We start from the raw sequence: 20510 nt of genomic DNA, 5'->3' as shown, positions 1-20510 counted from the left end.
TCGCCTTCTACCAAGGATCGACCGCTGACTGCTCCAGGACGCCTGCAAAACCGCAACAAAGTAGCCAGACGACTACCAGCAACATTGTAGCGCCTAATCCTGCCGGCTTTCTCGACTGTTTCCAGGTGGTGCATGCTCTGGGGGTAGCCTGCCTTCACCCTGCACCAGAAGCTCCGAAGAAATCTCCCGTGGGTCTAAGGAATCTTCCCCCTGCTAATGAAGGCACCAAAAGACTGCATCACTGGTCCTCTGGGTCCCCTCACATCCTGACGAGGGTGGTCCCTGGAACACAGCAACTCTGTCCAAATGACTCCCACAGTCCAGTGACTCTTCAGTCCAAGTTTGGTGGAGATAAGTCCTTGCCTCCCCCGCTAGACTGCAAAGCTGTGTACTGCGTGATTTGCAGCTGCTCCGGCTCCTGTGCACTCTTCCAGGATTTCCTTCGTGCACAGCCTAGCCTGGGTCCCCAGCACTCCGTCCTGCAGTGCACAACCCTCTGAGTTGGCCTCCGACGTTGTGGGACCCTCTTTTGTAACTTCGCGTGGACTCCGGTTGACTCTTCTTCTAAGTGCCTGTTCTGGTACTTCTGCAGGTGCTGTCTGCTTCTGTAGGGGCTCCCTCAAGTTGCTGAGCGCCCCCTCTGTCTCCTCCTCCAAAAGGCGACATCCTGGTCCTTCCTGGTCCTCAGAAGCACCTAAAAACCTCTATCACGACCCTTGCAGTTAGCAAGGCTTGTTTGCGGTATTTCTGCATGGGAACACCTCTGCAAGCTTCATTGCGACGTGGGACATCTGTCTTCCAAAGGAGAAGTTCCTAGTCCTCTTCTTTCTTGCAGAACTCCAAGCTTCTTCCATCTGGATGCAGCTTCCTTGCACCTTCATCCGCGGTTTCCTGGGCTCCTGCCCCCCTGGACACTGTTGCGACTATTGTACTTGGTCCCCTTGCCTTGCAGGTCCTCAGGTCAGGAAATCCGTTGTCAGTGCACTGCTGGTGTTTGCTGTTCTTGCAGAATCCCCCTATCACGACTATTGTGCTCTTTTGGGGTAGTAGGTGCACTTTACTCCTACTTTTCAGGGTCTTGGGGTGGGGTATCTTGGACACCCTGACTGTTTTCTTACAGTCCCAGCGACCCTCTACAAGCTCACATAGGTCTGGGGTCCATTTGTGATTCGCATTCCACTTTTTGAGTATATGGTTTGTGTTGCCCCTAGACCTATGTTCTCCTATTGCAACCTATTGTAATTCTACACTGTTTGCATTACTTTTCTTGCTCTTACTTACCTTATTTTGGTTTGTGTACATATAACTTGTGTATAGTACTTACCTTCTTACTGAGGGTACTCACTGAGATTCTTGTGGTATATTGTCATAAAAATAAAGTACCTTTATTTTTAGTAACTCTGTTTTCTTATGATATTGTGCATATGATACAAGTGGTATAGTAGGAGCTTTCCATGTCTCCTAGTTCAGCCTAAGCTGCTTTGTCATAGCTACCTTCTATCAATCTAAGCTGCTAGAAACACCTCTATTCTACTAATAAGGGATAAGTGGACCTGGCACAAGGTGTAAGTACCTTTGGTACCCACTACAAGCCAGGCCAGCCTCCTACAGGGGCGGAAAATGAGCTCTTGCTGGTTCCTGTTACCACTTCAAACATGACACGTGTTCAAGAGTTGGCCATCTTATACACCAATACAACACAGACTGATGGCAGTATCTACTATGAGCCTCTACGTGAAGTGGACCCATCTACAAGTACTGCACTTGCTCCTGTATTTGCAGAGACTGCCTCTGGTTACTTCATCGACATTGATTACTTTTCTTCAGACTCATCCACTCCAGTGATTGAAAATGTTTCAAAGACAAGCAAGCTATATCTATGGCTGAAAACGAATTACTTAATATACCCCTGGAACAATTTATGGTTCTGCCTAACATTTTCTACCTTATTTCTATGGATTGGTTTTGTGACTGTTTTCTTCTTGCTTACAAATAGTCATTACATTCCTGAACGCGCCCCTGTCGCAGCAGTGGATGAAGTCTTAATTCCATATCATTCCTCACACAAGGTCCGCAGAGACTTGTCCCCTGTGAACATTTCAGCTGTATCCATTTCTGATGGGATTTGGTGGGACAAAGTTCCATTTGAAATATACGGGCTTACTGGGGTCATTTAAATTCCATATGTATTTAAAATATCTATGACAGATGTTATTACACCCGGTGTTGTATCTGATGATTGGGCTGTCCAGACAGTTGATTCTATGTTAACTGAAATGAAGGACTATTCAGTATTTGAAAGTGATGATGTATATGTAAATACAATGAATTATGGGGAAATGTTCTGCTACAATAATTGGGGACATTATTCCCTGCACCGTGCAACTAGACATAGACCAGTACTTAATTACACATAGTGGGAACATTGTTCGACACCACCAGTAGGGAGCCCGAAAAGTTATTTAGAGAAATTCACTTATTTTTCTGGGCATGACACAAGAAATTCTGAGTCATACTTTTTCAAATTGCCTCCTTCAAAAATTAGGAAAGTTATGCTAACAGATACAAAACTGATGTATTCAGATTTCTTTGTTTCCCGTCTTGCGGTTGAAGGTTACGATCACTGCAAGAACACTACTGATTTAAAGAGTGTATGGGGAACACAGATTGGCAAACACAGGGTAGGGAAGCCTTGTTCAGAGCATGCCTGATTCCTGTACAAACAATGTTTTTTAAATAACACTGTACAACAGATGTCTTGCCTAGGGTTAGCAAAAATAAAAGAAATGAACACGCCCAGTATCTCCACACCGGCTAAGTTTAATGATTGGCAATTCTTCCTGAACAACACCGAAGAAGAGCTAGATGCAGAGATTCAGGCTGGTACCTATAATTCTTCACTTTCCAGTCCAGGCGGGGGGTTAGTTTGGCCAATGGACACCAATGGATGTCAGGCGCGTTTTTTAAATTCCTCAAGGGGTTTCAAGATTAGCCGTCCAGATCCTCGCTTTATGTAAGGTCAACACACGGGGATAGTTACTACATACAGTGTGGGTAAACTGTGTCAACAATGGGTACAGTCTAACACATTAGCCGCAGTTAAAGAACACCTTAACACACTTTCTGAGGATATAGACTTGCAGGACTTCTTGTTAGGTCCTAGGAAACAGCGCTCTAAAAAATTCATCTATGCTATGTATAACTTTCTCAGATAGAAGCTACTGCACGTTTAAGGCAAATAGATAAGGAAAACTTAGAAAATGCTTTGGCGGTTGTCGATAACGGCATGAACACCCTGTCCAACAGAAATTATTCACTAACAAACTTAGGCCTTCATTACAACTCTGGCGGTCGGTGTTAAAGTGGCGGTAATACCGCCAACAGGCCAGCGGTTAAAAAAATGGGATCATGACCATGGTGAAAACCGCCAACACAGACAGCTACTTTAACACTCCGACCGCCACGGCGGTAGCAATAAACACCGCGGCGGTCACCGCCAACAGACAGGCGGAAGACAATGTACCGCCCACACTATTACAAGGCACCAATCCGCCAGATTTTCCGGGGCAGTACCACTGCCATCAAAAGCACAGTGGAAACTGAACAACAAAGGGGAACCACTCACCTCTCGACATTCCACGAAGAACCAGGACGCCAGGGAGCCTGAATTGCAGATCCTACCCATGTTGGTGTATCTACTAATACACCACGAAGTAGAAATTAGGCGGCGGCAGCGATGATGGTGAGTACTGCAACTAGCTCACAGGGGAGGGGAGGAGGGAAAAGAGAGTGACACACACATGCGGCACACAACACCCCCACCCCCCCACCCTCACCCACAACAATATACACACACAAATATCCAACAACATCATACATACACCCTCTCAACCCCTGGAAGAATGCAAGGACAAAACAAAATGAGTTTAACTAGTGTTTTATTGGAACAATCAGATAGATCAAGAGAAAAGCAAATAATCAGTATACACAAATATTTACATCATGTACACAAATCCGTACACTGTCCCTTGTAAATGTCTGTGGACCAGTGGTCCCAAAAACCATGGGCGAAGCTCACACATGACACCTGCCTCAAAACAGAGAGAGCACTGCAGGGGCATCAGGTCGAAAAAAAAACAGGCACCTCAGGGGGAAGGGAGGTGGGCACCTCAGCCGGATGATGGTACGACACCACTGCTCCTCGAGGGGGCTCCATGCCCACTGCTTGGTCCTGGGGAGTGCAAAGCCACAGTGTCTCAAGTCTCTCAAGTGGGTGGTTTGCCCACTGCTTGGTCCTGGGGATTGCAAAGCCACAGTCTCTCAAGTGGGTGGTTTACCCACTGCATGCTCCTGGGGAGTGCAAGGCCGCAGTCTCTCAAGTGGGTGGTTTGCCTACTGCTTGGTCCTGGGGAGTGCAAAGCCACGGTCTCTCAAGTGGGTGGTTTCCCCACTGCTTGCTCCTGGGAACTGCAAAGCCACAGTCTATCAAGTGGGTGGTTTGCCCACTGCTTGGTCCTGGGGAGTGCAAAGCCACAGTCTCTCAAGTCTCTCAAGTGGGTGGGTTGCCCACATGCTCTGGAGTTGGCTTTGTGCCCAGGTTGCTTCATCCTGCCAAGGACTGGATGAGTGGATGAGTGGATGCATTTCTCCACTGGTTCTGGACGGGGCTTTGTGCCCAGTCTGCTTCATCCTGGCAAGGATTGGATGAGTGGACGCATTTCTCCACTGGTTCTGGAGGGGGCTTTGTGCCCAGTCTGCTTCATCCTGAAAAGGATTGGGTGAGTGGATGCATTTCTCCACTGGTTTTGTAGGGGACTTTGTGCCCAGTCTGCTTCATCCTGGCAAGGATTGGGTGAGTGAATGCATTTCACCACTGGTTTTGGAGGAGGTTTTGTGCCCAGTGATGCTGCACCTGGGGTGTGGCAGTTGACATCCTCTCACCTGGGTGTCTTAGCCACGTGATGTACCTGGAACAGGTAGCATGATACTCCATGGAGGCAGAGCCACACTCCATCCTGCGGCGACTTAGGCTGGCAATTGCTGGTTTGTGTCAGTGCTGGAGGTGGTGCCTCAAGTGGTGTGTCCAGGGTCCAGGACGTCACCTGCAGACTCTGACGGCTGCCCACTGGGGATGGTGCTGATGTGCGGCCGAGTGGTATCGGCTGTGCACGTGGCAGTGCTGATGGTGGTGCAGGTGGCGGTGGCTGTGGCTGTGGCAGAGATGCTGCCAGTGCTGGCCGTGGTGCAAGTGTCTGTTGTGGTGGAGGGAGACACAAACCGTCTCAGGCAGCCTCAGATGGCTGATCCTTGGGGAGGATGCTGCAGCCTGACGTGGTAGCGGCGGTGCAGGTGGCGGTCGGAGCGGTGGTGGTGACTGTGGTGCAGGTCGCTGCCATCCCTGATGATATGGTGGTCACCAGCCCCTCACCAGGAGGCATCGTGCCCTGAGGTGACTTGGCCTTTGGTTGTGGTCCTTCACCACCTTGGCAGTCGCTGCAGGTACCTTGGCACTGTCCTCTCTGTGTTTGGGCGAGGCCTTGCTGGGTGGGTGGTGTGACTTTCCCCTGCTGGATGCCGGCCCCTTTTTGACTGTTGCAAGTGGCGGAAGAGGGTGGTCCTTCATATCTGTTGGTGGCACACTGGCAGCTCTGACGGGTGCCCCCTTTGATCATACCGGACTTGCAGGGACCACAGCGGATGCACACTTGGTGGCTGAGGTGCTGGGCTGGGATCTAGACATCCTGGCCCTACGGGAAGGAATGGGGGGTAGAGAGGTGTAGGGAAGAGGTTAATGTTAGCTAGGAAACGTTTTTTAGACACACTAGGTCGGGAAGATGGAGGTGGTGTGGGAGTGGAGGAAGAGGTAGTGGTTGTAGGAAGTGTACGTCTGCTGAGTTTGGGAGAAGGTGTATGGGCTGGAGGCTGTTGTGAGGTAGATGGCTGTTAAGTGGGTGTGTGCCTGGGTTTGTGTACTTTGGGAGGAGGGCTCACAGACACATTGGGAGAGGACACAGGGGACGTGGGAATGGTAGTGGGGGTGGTGATTGCACGTGAGCGGTGTGTTGTGATGGGTGTGCTGGTGATGGAAGTAGTGGCTGATGATGTAGTGCATGCAGGTGTGAGTGGAGATGACACTGGGAGGGAGGTGGAGGACGTGGAGGAGGGGGACACAATAGAGGAAGTGGATGTTTGTATATGTGCATGGATCTGGTGCTTGTGTGAGTGCCTGTGGGATGTGTGGTGCTTATGTTTTCCTGAGCCACTTTTGTGTGTTGATGTGTGTGCATGCTGGTGTGATGGTGTGCTTGGGATAGGCTGAGGTATAGGGGATTGGGTCTGGGTAGTGGAAGTTGGAGGGGGGAGGCTGGACACAGGGACAATGACTGCCATCAGTGCTGAGGTCAGAACCTGAAATGCTCTCTGCTGGGCCGCCAAGCCAGAATGAATGCCCTCCAGGTATACATTTGTTTGTTGCAAATTCCTCTTGACACCCTGGATGGCATTCAGAATGGTTGACTGCCCAACAGTGAGGGATCTCAGGAGGTCAATAACCTCCTCACTGGGGGCAGCACGGCTGACTGGGGCAGGGCCTGAGGTGCCTGGGGCAAAGGAGATGCCCACCCTCCTGGGTGAGCGGGCACAGGAAACTCACTGAGGGGCTGCTGGGAGGGCAGTGCTGGTAGGGGGTGGCAGCTATTACTGTTGTTGGGGTGGACACAGCGGCGTCCGCCACCACCAGGGAGCTTCCATCAGAGGAGGAATCGCCGTCGCTGGTATCCCCTCCTGTCCCCATCGTGGAGCTCCCTTCACCCTCCGTCCCACTGGTGCCTTCACCCTCCGTGGATTCACCTTCTTGGGCCATGTGGGATGCAGCTCCCTCCGTCGCCAGTGCCTCTGCTCCTCCGCCAGATGATGCTAATGCACACAAGGACAGGGTGACAAAACAAGAAGGGGGGGAAAGACAGAGAACACACATGGTCAATGCCAGCAACACAACTACCGTTGGTGGACACAACACAGAGGGAGCAGCCCTATACACTAGGCCATGCACTACCAGTTAGTAGGAAAGTCACCGGCCCATGGGGTACAATGCCTAACGCCATTAGCTGCCCACCTAAAACCCACATGAGCCTGCCCAGTAGTAGATGCCCACTAACATTATTGGGGTTGGAGTGCTTCAGAGCCTGCCCAACAAGGGACCTACACTGCCATGTTTGCCCTGGCCTAGGGGCACCCACAGTCTAGATCCCCCACCCAGATACTTCTTAAACCGCACAGAGTCAGCTTTATGACACTATACTCACCCCCTTGTGGCTGCTGTGATGCCCTCAAGCGCCCATCCACCTCCGGATAGGCCACTGCCAGGATGCGGAACATCTGGGGGGGTCATGGTGCGATGGGCACCCCTTCCACGTTGGGAGGCCAGCCCCAGCTGGACCTCCGCCGTCTTCTTGCTCCAGCGGCACAGGTCCTCCCCTCTCTTGCAGCAGTGGGTGCTCCGTGTATGATAGACCCCCAGGGTCCACACTTCCTTGGCGATGGCACAGCAAATACGCTTCTTCTGGTGGGCGCTGACCTAGAGGAAAGGTACAGGAGGAAAGGAAATTACTCACCTGTACGGACCGTCAGACTCATTGCCCACCAGTTCCCAACAATGCCCTGACGCACCTACACTGATCATCCTCACATGCAGCCCTCAGCACCCCCCAACATATATCTTCCATCCACACCACTCCAAACAGGCATTGCCCACGCATCATGCTCACAGTGTACTCACCTGTTTGTCTGGAGGACCGTAGAGTAGCGTGTACTGGGGGAGGACACCATCCACCAGTTTGTCCAACTCCTCCGTGGTGAAGGCAGGGGCCTTTCCCCAGACACTCGAGCCATTGCCGCTTCCAGACTGAGGTCACAGCAGCACTTGCAGGGTAGGTCCTCTCCTGTTGAAGGTCGGGTATCAAGGGAGGGAACAGATAGAAAATGATGGTCACGTCCGCAGCGGTGCATACTGTCTCCGCCGGCGTACATCGCCATTGGCTCCTGGAACCCAAAGGGCCCAATGATAACCAATGCTGACTTACGCGGTGGTCTTCGACCTCCTACTGCGACGCAGCACAGGGCCAGCGCAGTTACCTCATTTCCCCTTGTCCCTCCTCACAAGTCAGGCAGCCGCCATTTCAGGGGGGCACATGACATGGCACATAACTGCGTCACAGCAGATTTTTGGCACATTAACGGACTAACTACGTCACACACGGATTTACTAACATTACTGCACACACACTTGTGCAACCTATGTGGTGAATGACCCTCTGCTCACCGTTCTCCTCCATAGGCCACAACCGCTAGGGCAGATGATGAGATGGCCCTGGTGGACCTGTCGACAATGGAAGTCGGACACATCGTAATCACCTACAGACTTGATCGTGCCACAATCCAAGACCTGTGTGCCCAATGGGAGCCACACCTGATGTCATCTATCTGCCATCCCACAGGAATCCTCCCTCTAGTGCAGGTACTGTTAGTGCTCCATTTCCTGGCAAGTGGCTTCTTTCAAACAGTGGCCATGGCATCAGGGATGTTTCAGCCAATGTTTTCTAACGTGCTGACCAGAGTGTTGTCTGCCCTGCTGAAACACATGCGCAGCTACATCGTGTTTCCCCAGGTGGAGGATTTGCCCACAGTGAAGGCTGACTTTTATGCCCTGGGACATATCCCCAACATCATTGGTGCCACTGATGGTACACATGTGGCATTTGTCCCCCCGCAGAAATGAACAAGTCTACAGAAATAGAAAAAGCTACCATTTGGTGAATGTGCAGATGGTGTGTTTGGCAGACCAGTACATCTCTCATGTGAATGCCAAGTAACCTGACTCTGTGCATGACGCCTACATTTTGAGGAATAGCAGTATCCCTTATGTGATGCGCCAACTCCAGAGGCACCGGGTGTGGCTAATAGGTGTGGCCAAGGTCCCCACACAGTATGAGTAGGTGTCTGGGCATGGGGTTGTCCGTAAGGGTTAGTGTGTGTCTAACAGGTATCCCTCGACATTTGCAGGTGACTCTGGTTACCCCAACCTCTCATGGGTACTGACCCCAGTGTGGAATGTCAGGACAAGGGCAGAGGACAGCTACAATGAGGCACATGGGCGAACTAGGCGTATTAGTGAGAGGACGTTCGGCCTGCTGAAGGCCAGATTCTGGTGCCTCCATCTAACAGGTGGCTCCCTATACTACTAACTAAAGAAGGTGTGCCAAATAATCGTGGCATGCTGCATGTTGCACAACCTGGCATTGCGACGCCAGGTGCCTTTTCTGCAGGAGGATGAGCCTGGTGATGGTCTTGTGGCAGCGGTAAAGCCTGTGGACAGTGAGGAAGAGGAGGCAGAGGAAGAAGATATTGACAACCCAACGAACATCATCATGCAGTACTTCCAGTGACACCCAGGTAAGAGACTGTAACTCCTCCTCACATTTCAGAATACTGTAGGACATTGTATAAGTCAGCCTCTTAACCTCTGTCTATGGACACTGACTGTTCACTTTGGGTTTCCATTTTTCAGCTCTGGGTACCCCATTCTACCTTCTGCTATATGTACTGCTGCCCAACAACTGTCATACATTGGTATGAGTAAATGAACATTTACATTACTATTTGTTACTAATGTTGTCATTATACATTTGTGAAAGATCAGACTGACTCCAGATTGGTTTGTGCTTAAAGGGTGTTTATTTAGGGGCCAATGAGTATTGGGGTATGCGCAAGGGGCTGAGATGATGGTGGAGGAAGGTCCATAGTAGAGTCCAGTCTCTTGGTATCACAGGTGCATTGTCCAATTGGACATAGGGGAGTAATGGCAGTTCAGTTTGGACAGGATGACATAGTGGGGAAGAAGGGTGACAATCAGGAGAGTCTTATTTCCTGGCAGGGTCTTGGCAATGTTCTCTGTCTTCTGCCTGGATTGCAGGGACCGTTTGCGGGGTGGTTCTCCTTCGGAAGGGGGTGGGGTGCTGGTGGCCTGTTGGTCCTGTGGCGGGGTCTCCTGTCCACTAGCGCTGGCGGAGGTGGACGGCTGTTGCTCGATTTGGCTAGTGTCAGGGGCCCTTTGTTGTGGCACTGCCCGCCTCATGGTCTTGCCTATGTCAGCCAGCACCCCTACTATGTTGACCAGGATGGTGTATATGTTGGTGAGGTCCTCCCTGATCCCCCTGTATTGTCCCTCCTGCAGGCCCTGGGTCTCCTGAAACTTGGCCATTACAGTGGCCATGGTCTCCTGGGAATGGTGGTATGCTCCCATGATGTTGGTCCGTGCCTCGTGGAGGGTCGGTTCCCTGGGCCTGTCCTCCCCCTGTCGCACAGCAGTCCTCCCAGCTTCCCTGTTGTCCTGTGCCTCTGTCCCCTGAACCGTGTGCCCACTGCCACTGACCGAGGTCCCTGATCGTCCTGTGTTTGTGGGGTTGCCTGGGGTCCCTGTAGTGGTGGACACACTGCTGATTGACGTGTCCTGGGGACATTGGCATGGGCCCACTGGGTGGGTGTTTTGCTGGTGTTTCCTGAGGGGAGAGGTTCTGTGGTGGTTTGGGACTGTGGCAGGGGAACCGACTGTCCAGAGGTCCCAGATGGGCCAGGTTGGTCATCCTGATCCAGGGGTGCAGAGCTGCTGTCATCACTGTGGGCCTCTTCTGTGGGGGGACTGGATATGGCTGGCATCTCCTGCCCGGTGACCTTGGGTAGGGGTCCTGTTGTGATGTAAATGCATTGTTATTATATCTGTGTGTGCCATCTTGTTGAATGGGTGTGTTTCCCTGTATTAATGTGCTTGCACTATCGCCTTGGCCCTTGTGTGAGTGGTGATTTTGTGGCCTGGGTGAGTCTCTCTATTGGGCATGCTTTGGCGATGGGTGTCCATGCATGTCTGTGATGGGTGTCCATGCATTGTTGTTGCATGCAGGGCTTGGTTGTGGGAGTGGTAGGTTGTGATGGTGGGGTGTGTGGGAGGTGGTGGAGTCATGGAAGTGAGGGTGAGGGTGGGAGTATGTGATGGCATGTAGGAAGGGTGAGGGGGGGAAATAGTAAAGATTTGACTTACCAGAGTCCAGTCCTCCTGCTACTCCTGCGAGGCCCTCAGGATGCATTATTACCAAGATTTGCTCCTCCCATGTTGTTAGTTGTGGGGGAGGAGGTGGGGGTCCACTGCCAGTCCTCTGCACGGCTACCTGGTGTCTTGATACCACGGAACGTACCTTCCCCCGTAGGTCGTTCCACCTCTTCCTGATCTCATCCCTTGTTCTTGGATGCTGTCCTACTGCGTTGACCCTGTTCACAATTCTCTGCCATAGCTCCATCTTCTTGCCAATGGAAGTCTGCTGCACCTGTGATCCGAATAGCTGTGGCTCTACCCGGATTATTTCCTCCACCATGACCCTGAGCTCCTCCTCAGAAAACCTGGGGTGTCTTTGAGGTGCCATGATGTGGTGTGAGTGATGTGTGAGGTGATGTGTGATGTGTGGGGTGATGTGTTGGGGGGGTGTGGTGTGAGGTGCATGGATGGTGTATGTGTGAGTGTGTTCTGTGCCTCTGGATAATGGTGTGGTCTTTGTTTTTCTCTCTCTCTGCTTCTTCAAAATTGTTGCATGTAAGGGGTTGTGGGTAATGTGGGTGGGTGTTTTTTTAGTGGTGTGGGTGTGGTGTGTATGTGTGTCAGGTGTGTGTATTTTGTATTGTCCAATGTGGGTGTGTTTTGTAAGTGTGTGTGTATTTTGAACACAGCGGTGTGTACCGCCAATGGTTTACCACAGTTGAAAGACCGCTGCGTTGATTAGTGGGTCGTGATACTGTGGGCGTATTCCTGTTGGCGTGATGGTGTGGGTTTTGCTATCGCCAGGTTATCACTGACCTTTGGTGTGGTGGACTTGTGTGTGTGTCTGTATGATGGCGGATTTCTCAGTGTGGGTCATAATACCCGTAGCAGATTTCAGCTGCGGTCATGGTATGTTGGCGCCCGTCGGCACGGCGGCAAGCAGGTTTTACTGCCAGGGTTGTAATGAGGGCCATAGTGTCGTCTACGATAGATATCATTCAGACAGACATGTCCCGTTTATATCATGGACAAAGTCAGCTGCGTTCTATTATGCAGCTTGGTTGGACGTTACAAACATTGAAAAATGGCCGTATTCCATGGAGGTACATTAACGGTAGTGAATTGTTCACTGCTTTTAATTCATCCAGGAAACAACAGACAATGGCTAAAAGGGAAGCAAGTTTTACCATGCTTCATATAGAGAGGTTAGAAAAGTTGCCTTTTACGATGATAGAGAGTCCTTTGACTGTTTGGCTCCTACATGGCATCATTAATCTGCCCATATCCACCTTTCGTTTTTCGAGATGCCTGAAACATCTTGCTGTGGGCAGGTACGAGCGTCTGGGCAATAGCTATATTAAGGAAGAGTGGGAGTTGCCCTTTGATTACAAATGTCTGAACGGCGAAACAGAGGTCTTTCTTAGCGGAAGCGAATGTGAGACTAGACTACTGTTAGTCATTCAATGATCTGCAAGCAGGTGTCCCTTCACAGCCATTGCAATGTGGGGGTGGCGAACTTGGCCTGTTTCCTGAAGGGTACTCCCGTCTCTTTGATTCGACCAACATTTCATGTACTTTCCAATGGCAGTTATGTGGTGCTGAATGATCTAAGCTGTTGTAGTATGCAACCGGGAATTGCCTACACAATTTCGGTCTCTAAGGTTGTAACATGTTGTGGACATGTTTCTCCCCCCCCCCACACACGAGAGATAAAGGTATCAGAACTGTGGCCTCAAATTGATAGTATTAATGTAAATTATGACCAGCTGAGCAGACTAAAGGCACTACTGTTTCAAAAACAGGTCGCGTTGACATCCGCTAGAGAGACATATGCTCTCCAGATTGCAAGATCATCAGCCGAGATACAATCCCTATTAAATACCAACTTCCCCAAGCACTTTGGTGAGCTGGTGTCCAGAATGTAACGCCACGAGCACTACTGGGATTTTCTATTTCTTTAAGGCTGTCGGTCTTTTGAGTCATCCTGTCGGCCATCCATTCACTATTTTCAAGTGTGTTTGGTGGCTTTCCTGTAATTTTGGCATTAATTGGCGGAATACTGCTGCTATTTTTTCTGATTCGCAGTGGGTGTTTCTTTACAGCTACACAGCGCAACGGAGCAGCTGCCACCAGCACAACTGTGCTGTGAATGCTTAGTTCAGATCTTCGATGCTTCCTTGCTGGAGGAACTAGAGTGGAATTGGTCATTGTCATTTTGTCCATTCTTCTGGTGCATGCAGCCTGTCTTTTGCTGCATATGGTGCTTCTTCGAACATTTGCCAACAGTGTTTCTTGCCGTCATGCCAGTGCCTCCTGTGGACCAAGAACTGCTGATGTGCCGATGAGGGTTCATACACGGTTGTGCCCCATGAGACTAAGGCTGATCCGCGAGGCCACTTATGAACACTCCGTGTTGACTAGTTGGCTCTTCATTCTACGGAGAATGGCACTAATGCAGGTGGACGTGCACAAGAGAATACTGCACACTTTTGCTCCGTGAATCCAACCGCCTATGTGATTAATCTTACATCTGACGATCTGGCCTCATTTTGTGATGACTTTTTAGTCGGTGACTTCAGAGCTACTCTTCAAGATCATGACTATAGTTCCACAAAAGAATGATTGTTTTTTATTTTTTTTAACCAAACTAAATTTCAAAGTATACTTTTATTATTCCTACTTTGCGCTGCTGTGCTTCTCATGGTTGACATTTAAATCTCTTTTGTATGTTTTAAAACTTAATTTTAACTATGTTTTTTTTTTACTTTTTGCTTTAGTCCAGAGCAGTTTTTTAGCCTTTTTGGATTCCCTCACCTTCGGTGACATCCAGCAATGGCATCATACTTGTTACGGCAATGGGGAGGGTGTAGTGAATCCTAGTTTTTTTAATGGGACAACAAGAGTTAGCTTAGCCTTTGGCTTGCAGGCTCGTGCCCTGGTCACCTATTGACTTTTAACCCACTTAGCTTGCTCTGCCTTAGCCCATTTATTTAATTAATTTTTCTAAGATGGCTGCCTTGTTTATAGTTAGGCCTTTTTGTTTAGCTTTGTTATCAGTGCCACCACGCCAAGGCATCAAATGAAGCCACAAAGACAAACAAACTGTAGGTGTTCACATTCGGTACTTTCCCTCTTCACGCTTTTGAGGGAATTTTTATATTAATTACTGTCTGAAGCATGCTGTGTTATCTATTGTTTGGGAACAACCTACGTCAGTGGTCCAAGTAGATCTGTATAAATACCTCACACTTTAGACAGATAATCAGAGGATTCTGACCATATACCATTGCTGCTATTGATGCTACATGTCGCCTTGACGCTGACTTCATGTTCCTACGGAGTCTGAGCACAAGACCTCATTCCAATGTAACAAGGGTTGGGGGCTCCTTCCAGGGACATGGCATTGGCAGATTAGGTTTAACATATCCAACTCTCCTGTAGGTAGGAGGTTAGGCCTATTATGATAGGGTATTAGGACATATTATACACTCTATGACTTTCCGTGTTATTGCAAGATGGTGGGGGTCTTCATAATCACGACTCTTGTCTTTACAATTATGTCTCTTGCACTGTTCATTAGCCTAATCATTGCAGCCCATGCAATTTACCGTAGATTGCAGATTGTGTTAAATAAAAAACATTAAAACCTTACTGCATCTTCGTAATTGCCTGTGTTTGGTTGAGAAATTATGTATCTGTGAGAAAGGGGTAATCTCCGTTTAACCACGACATTCCCTGAGATGTCATACTCGAGTCCATGCTTAAAGGCTGCCACAAATCACCTTCAACTGTTTGGGTTCTTGGTGAGGTACTGCTAGTGTGCCGGAAGGGTTGGGACTACAGTTCTGACTTGTTATAGGATAGGCATAGTCACCTACAAACATAAGTACTTTCCTCCTCAAACTAGAAGTCTTGCCTAGAGCAAGAGTCCAACTACGACAATGGCTGCATGTTGTCTTCCATGTTGGAAGCAGTCCCCTATCCTCCCTCTGAGGTTCTGCTTTGTTTCAGCTGTCATGGGAGCCTTAAAGCACCTAATGTACTAAGGGGGGTCATTCTGACTTTGGCGGGCGGCGGAGGCCGCCCGCCAAAGTCCCGCCGGCAGAATACCGCTGCGCGGTCAAAAGACCGCCGCGGTAATTCTGAGTTTCCCGCTGGGCTGGCGGGCGACCGCCAGAAGGCCGCCCGCCAGCCCAGCGGGAAACCCCCTTCCATGAGGATGCCGGCTCCGAATGGAGCCGGCGGAGTGGAAGGGGTGCGACGGGTGCAGTTGCACCCATCGCGATTTTCAGTGTCTGCATGGCAGACACTGAAAATCTTGGTGGGGCCCCCACGGGCCCCACGACACCCATTACCGCCAACCAGGTTCTGGCAGTCAAAACCGCCAGAACAAGGCTGGCGGTAAGGGGGTCGGAATCCCCATGGCGGCGCTGCTTGCAGCGCCGCCATGGAGGATTCCCTTGGGCAGCGGGAAACCGGCGGTACACCGCCGGTTTCCCGTATCTGTCCGCGGCTGTACCGCCGCGGTCAGAATGCCATGGGAGCACCACCAGCCTGTTGGCGGTGCTCCCGCAGTCGTTGGCCCTGGCGGTCCATGACCGCCAGGGTCAGAATGACCCCCTAAGTCTCCTGAAAGGATCAATCTAAAACCTTCTTCTTTTTCCAGACAATAGCAAACAGAGTGATTGGCCCTACAGATAGCTAGTATTGTGTTTTCTTAGAAATTCTGTGTCATGTTTGAATTTTCGCTGTCACCACAGAGCTGCCACTGAAATATCTTGCCAAAGTTACTGCATTTGCCCATGAAAAATAGCCTCTTTAGAACACATGAAGGTCATAATGTCTTCTTTTACCTCACAGAATTGCACACAGCTAAGAATATCCACTGGGCTGTTTTCCTGAGGCCCTGTTATGCCTGCTGTGTGTGCAAATCAGCCTTACTGCAAGTTCTTCTGGTTTGTTTCTACCAGAGTACAGGATTTCATGGACAAATGCATGGTATCCTGTCCCATAGCTGTGTGTTGGGAAGATGAGGTCTATTCTTGAAGTCTCCACATTTGCTAAATTCTCTCTTATCTGTCCTTCTATATTTTGGACATTAAATCACATGTGATGCGGTCTTCAGACTGCTTGTCAACTGTCCATTCTAGGGTATCAACTTAGCTCCCCTGATTCTTTGAGTTTCAGATCATGGAGGGACGTGTTGAAATTCTTCCATCTAGAGTCAACCTCAGTACCTAGGTAGTACTGAATGATAGTTGATTGCCCAAATGGTTTGCAGGCCTTTTCTGGAAATGTCTGTCCAGGGTCCATTCTTCTTGTTTTCTTGAATCTTTAGGATTTGTTTTGCAGATGGTCATGTTTGCCTTTGGACAATGACATATGACATTACTGAAATGCAAATGATGACACCATCACCGGGTGTGAGAATGCAGCATCTACTATTTTGAGCTATAGTATACTGCAACTTAACTGCAGTGGGTGATGAAGTGGCTGTCTATGGTGGTTAAGGAAGTGGCCAGATTTCTACGGAATGAAGCAGAAAACTTACAACAGCAGAAGCAGTTTGGGGTGATGTTGTAAACCAACTTCTTCAGACATTAGTATGATGGCTCAGCATTGTTGCCTAGAAAGAACAGAGACACGGATGGCCTATGCACCACTTCTTCTATGATATCTTCCTACGTCACATGAAACAGGACACTGCATAGTCAGGAATGTATGGACAAGGGTCTCCTGTAACTGGGACCTCTACAAGGCAAATGTTCGGAATACACCCAGATCAGTACTTAGCCGATGGTAGTGTTGCAAGGGCAATAAGAGAGACCTGGAATCAAGAGCTGAATCAAGTGCCACATGATGCACTGAAAGTAATAGGGATGAACTGTGTAGGTCGTCAGATAGTTAAAGACTTTATATGAAGCTCTGCTTAAATCTAGTAATAATGACCCCGCAGATGCAAGGATTAAATGTTCAAATAATATTGGCCTAGAGTGTCTGGATCAACTAGAATCACAAATTCACTTTAGAGATATCCTGTGAGGTACAATTTAAATATATTCAGTTTAATTTGCTTCATCAAACATATATGTCCTGGAGAAACTTAACAAGATATGTACAAGGATCAAGGATGACTCCCCTAGATGTAAACAGTGTGATACTGTGTTCTTTCATGTGGTCTGGTACCAGCCAGACCCATAAATCTGAAATATGAATGTAAGTTAGCTAATTTACTCCTGCTGAGGGGGAAACACTCAAAATCAGCAATGGCTATTGGCAAGAGTGCTTGGTTGATGGACCACGGAAGTGGGTGGATGCACAGTGTATGGTACTGAGACAACTGGCTCCGCACATTAGGCCCAAGATTGTGGTAATATCTTTGAAGAACACCAACTTGTAATGTTCTTAGCGCAACATCAGATTTGTGCACAGCATGGGATCGCCAGCAGAACATGCTTTAAACAGGTATTTTTATAGTTCATACACAGCTAGGAAGCAAGACAAACTATAATAGAGAAAACAAAACTGAAATCAGTGACACAATGAAGGAGGATCCTAGCTTATCATTAGGTTTCATTCTACCATCATAAATTAGAAACCCAGCAACAAATTTCAGGTAATGGAGTACCTGAACATTTCAGAGAAGCAGAGAGTTCCCATCTCTTCATACGAAGCACTTCACAAATTGTCCATATGAAGGTCAAATTGCCTAGAGCGAATCCACAAACAAGAGGCCAAGAGTACAATAGTTTCAAATGTAGAGTCCAAGAAGAATGAGCTGCAGGGGAGTAAGATAGCTGCCAGAGACAAAGTCAGTGAAGTAAAGGAGATGCTTGTGGAATTTCAGCTCTACGTTCTGGGTCAATAATGCTATTTAAAAGTATAGAGGAGAAGGCTGAAATCCTACAGTAAGCAGCATGCCACTAACCATTGGGATTGGGTAGAGAGGGGGTCTGCTGTTGCAGCGAGCCACAGAATCCCACAAGACCAAGCTGACATTCTCAGGGTGGCTAATGCACTGGAGGGAATATGGCCAGAAGGACCATAGTTGCGGTTATTTGCAAATTTGTCCTTAGAAATCGTTCCACTGAAGAAAGAGCTTCTGATCCAGATGAAGATTCTGGCTGACCTAGAGGTCAAGGCTTCTTTTATCAATTAAAGAAGACATTTATAGAAAAAACAAAGAAGAAACCAAAATGGGCTGAAAGTAGAGTGCAGGAGTTCTAGTAAAAATAAGAAGTTTGAAGAGTTAAGTTGTGTGCCAACAATACTCCATTATACCACCAAGCTCGGAAAGTAGTGATAGGGTTTTCCAATACTCCCCTCGGTATTCATGATGTATAATTCTCATTGTAAGGCTCCATCCACTCCCATGCTAGTAGTGAAGGAGTGAGTTGAATTTTACACAGGTAGGTCCATATTAAAAATGCATACCTAGGGTAATGGTGCAATGCTCTGTTCTACCTGTTGTTACTATTTTCACAGTAGTATAAATGCATAGTTCTTTCAGATATGGAAGTCACTAGCAATTGATAGGTTAAGGTGATAGGTATAACTTAAGAAAAGGAGACCTAGTTTATACAGTAACAGTAAGTTAAATATGTTGTTACCGCTACTTTCATTTTCTGTTAAATCCCTGTATTTTTGAATTGGCTCTTCGCAGTCCATCAACAACTACAGCATGACAAAAAATCAGAAAGGGCACAGTTCCGCCTTACATTACTACCTAAAATCAAGCTTTGCCTCCCTTTTAGAATCTTCTTGTCCACAGTTTAATTCCTTGTATTATTCCAGACTGACACATGCAAAGGATTTCTCAATGGTATCCCTCGCTGACATCAATACAAGCTGCCTTTAATGCAGTGACTCGATTAATGTGTTTAGACAAAATATCAGAGTGAAAATATTGTGTGGACAACATTTTGTGTCAAGAATATTGAGGACAAACATTTTGTGAAGGTAAATTTCTGTAGGTAAGCAAAGTTTTACAAATTATAACTCCATATATATATATATATACCTTGACGATATGTGTATCTTTAAAGTACACAGACAGAGTTAAGGATAGTAAATCTGTACTTACCTATTTCCACTTATCTTCTCGACATTTTGGTCCTCAATATGTTTGACACAATATTCTGTCCACACAATGTTTGTGCTTCTGGTATTCTGTCAGTGATCCTATTCTGTATATCTGCATTCTCTTCATGCCAGAATCCACTTGGCGATCTATAAAGTAGTCCACTCAAGTAAACATGTCCACCTTGCCTCTAAGCTCAACATTATCAGGAGCACATCCCTTTCCTGGTTTAAAATCCAAAATACTCCAAAGAACACACATGGCAACAGGCTTTTGCTGTAGGTGACTAAATCTTTAAATGGATCCCACTTTAAATGTCACACTTCAGTGATACACTTCAGGAAGGCTCTCAAAACAAATCTCTTTGCAATCCTTCTACTATCCTAGCTTGTATTTCTACAATCACCCACCTCCTGCACTGTCATGCAGTGCTTCAACTTAATTTGTATTTATTATCCCAAATTATCATTGCGAGTATACGTCCATTCATCTCTGTGGTGATCTATTTGACGTGTAGTCGCTTTCTGTTTACAACGTTCCATTGTCTTCAGGCAGTTGCTTTCTTCTTCATAAATACCTTTATTAAAATAACTATAAAACACATTAACCAGATTGCTTAATGAAAGGATTCAGACAAAAATAAATGCAGAACTCACCTTTGGACCTAACGCTACATTCTCCTCTCCCAAATTCTTGATTGTCAATAGGATAATGTTCTTCCTCTTCTTTAAGAACAATGGAAATAGCTTGGTGCTCTATTGCAAAAAAAAAAAGAAAAGAGTAACAGTGCTTCACTCCGAAATTAATGTCATAGTGTGTCCTTTTCAGCTTTTCCAAATATAAATAAAAATGACAGCTTCCCAAATAAACTATTTAAATTTGATATCGATGAAGTAGATTCTGCACTATATGCCATCGAGGCCCAGCACAAATCTGCAGCATTAGACTGGAAGAATGTCCAGAATTATGTTTTAAAAATATCAAACTACAAGAATATTGTGGCCCAGAATACAGAAAGTAAAAAAGTCAGTAATATTGTTTTTTAAAATATCATTGTATACCTTTATTTCATTGTAGTTGTATTATACATGATTTTAATATTTTCATATGTATTAGTTATATGAATTGTAGGTATAAATTATTAAATAACCTGATTATACATTTTATGATAGTTTGTAATTTTTAATGTGTAATTATTTTGATTGTAATTAGTAATTATTAATTTAACAGCGGGTAGTTGGTTTTGTAGAGAAAATGGTGGGAAGTTTTTCAAATTATCTGTTTTTTCAGATTTTACATTTACTAACATGCTAATTAAATATTTTGTTGGTGATTATGAACATTGTT

At 47.5% G+C, this 20510-nt stretch overlaps 1 protein-coding gene across 4 annotated transcripts in view; it reads right to left on the bottom strand.

Moving 5' to 3' along the window:
* The window catches only part of LOC138296106 (zinc finger protein 583-like), a 369595-nt gene that overhangs the window by 95449 nt on the left and 253636 nt on the right, over window positions 1–20510 (bottom strand). For 3 of the 4 annotated variants that reach the window (XM_069234962.1, XM_069234961.1, XM_069234964.1), the window contains one exon: window positions 19820–19918. The exons of the other annotated variant lie outside the window; for it this stretch is intronic. In XM_069234962.1, coding sequence (XP_069091063.1) covers window positions 19820–19918 — 99 coding nt within the window. The remainder of the gene's footprint in view (window positions 1–19819; window positions 19919–20510) is intronic. 4 annotated transcript variants of the gene reach the window in all.

This window comes from Pleurodeles waltl, chromosome 5 (genome assembly GCF_031143425.1).
Source record: "Pleurodeles waltl isolate 20211129_DDA chromosome 5, aPleWal1.hap1.20221129, whole genome shotgun sequence".
NCBI lineage: Eukaryota > Metazoa > Chordata > Amphibia > Caudata > Salamandridae > Pleurodeles > Pleurodeles waltl.
This window is presented reverse-complemented; position numbering and strand designations above follow the sequence as displayed.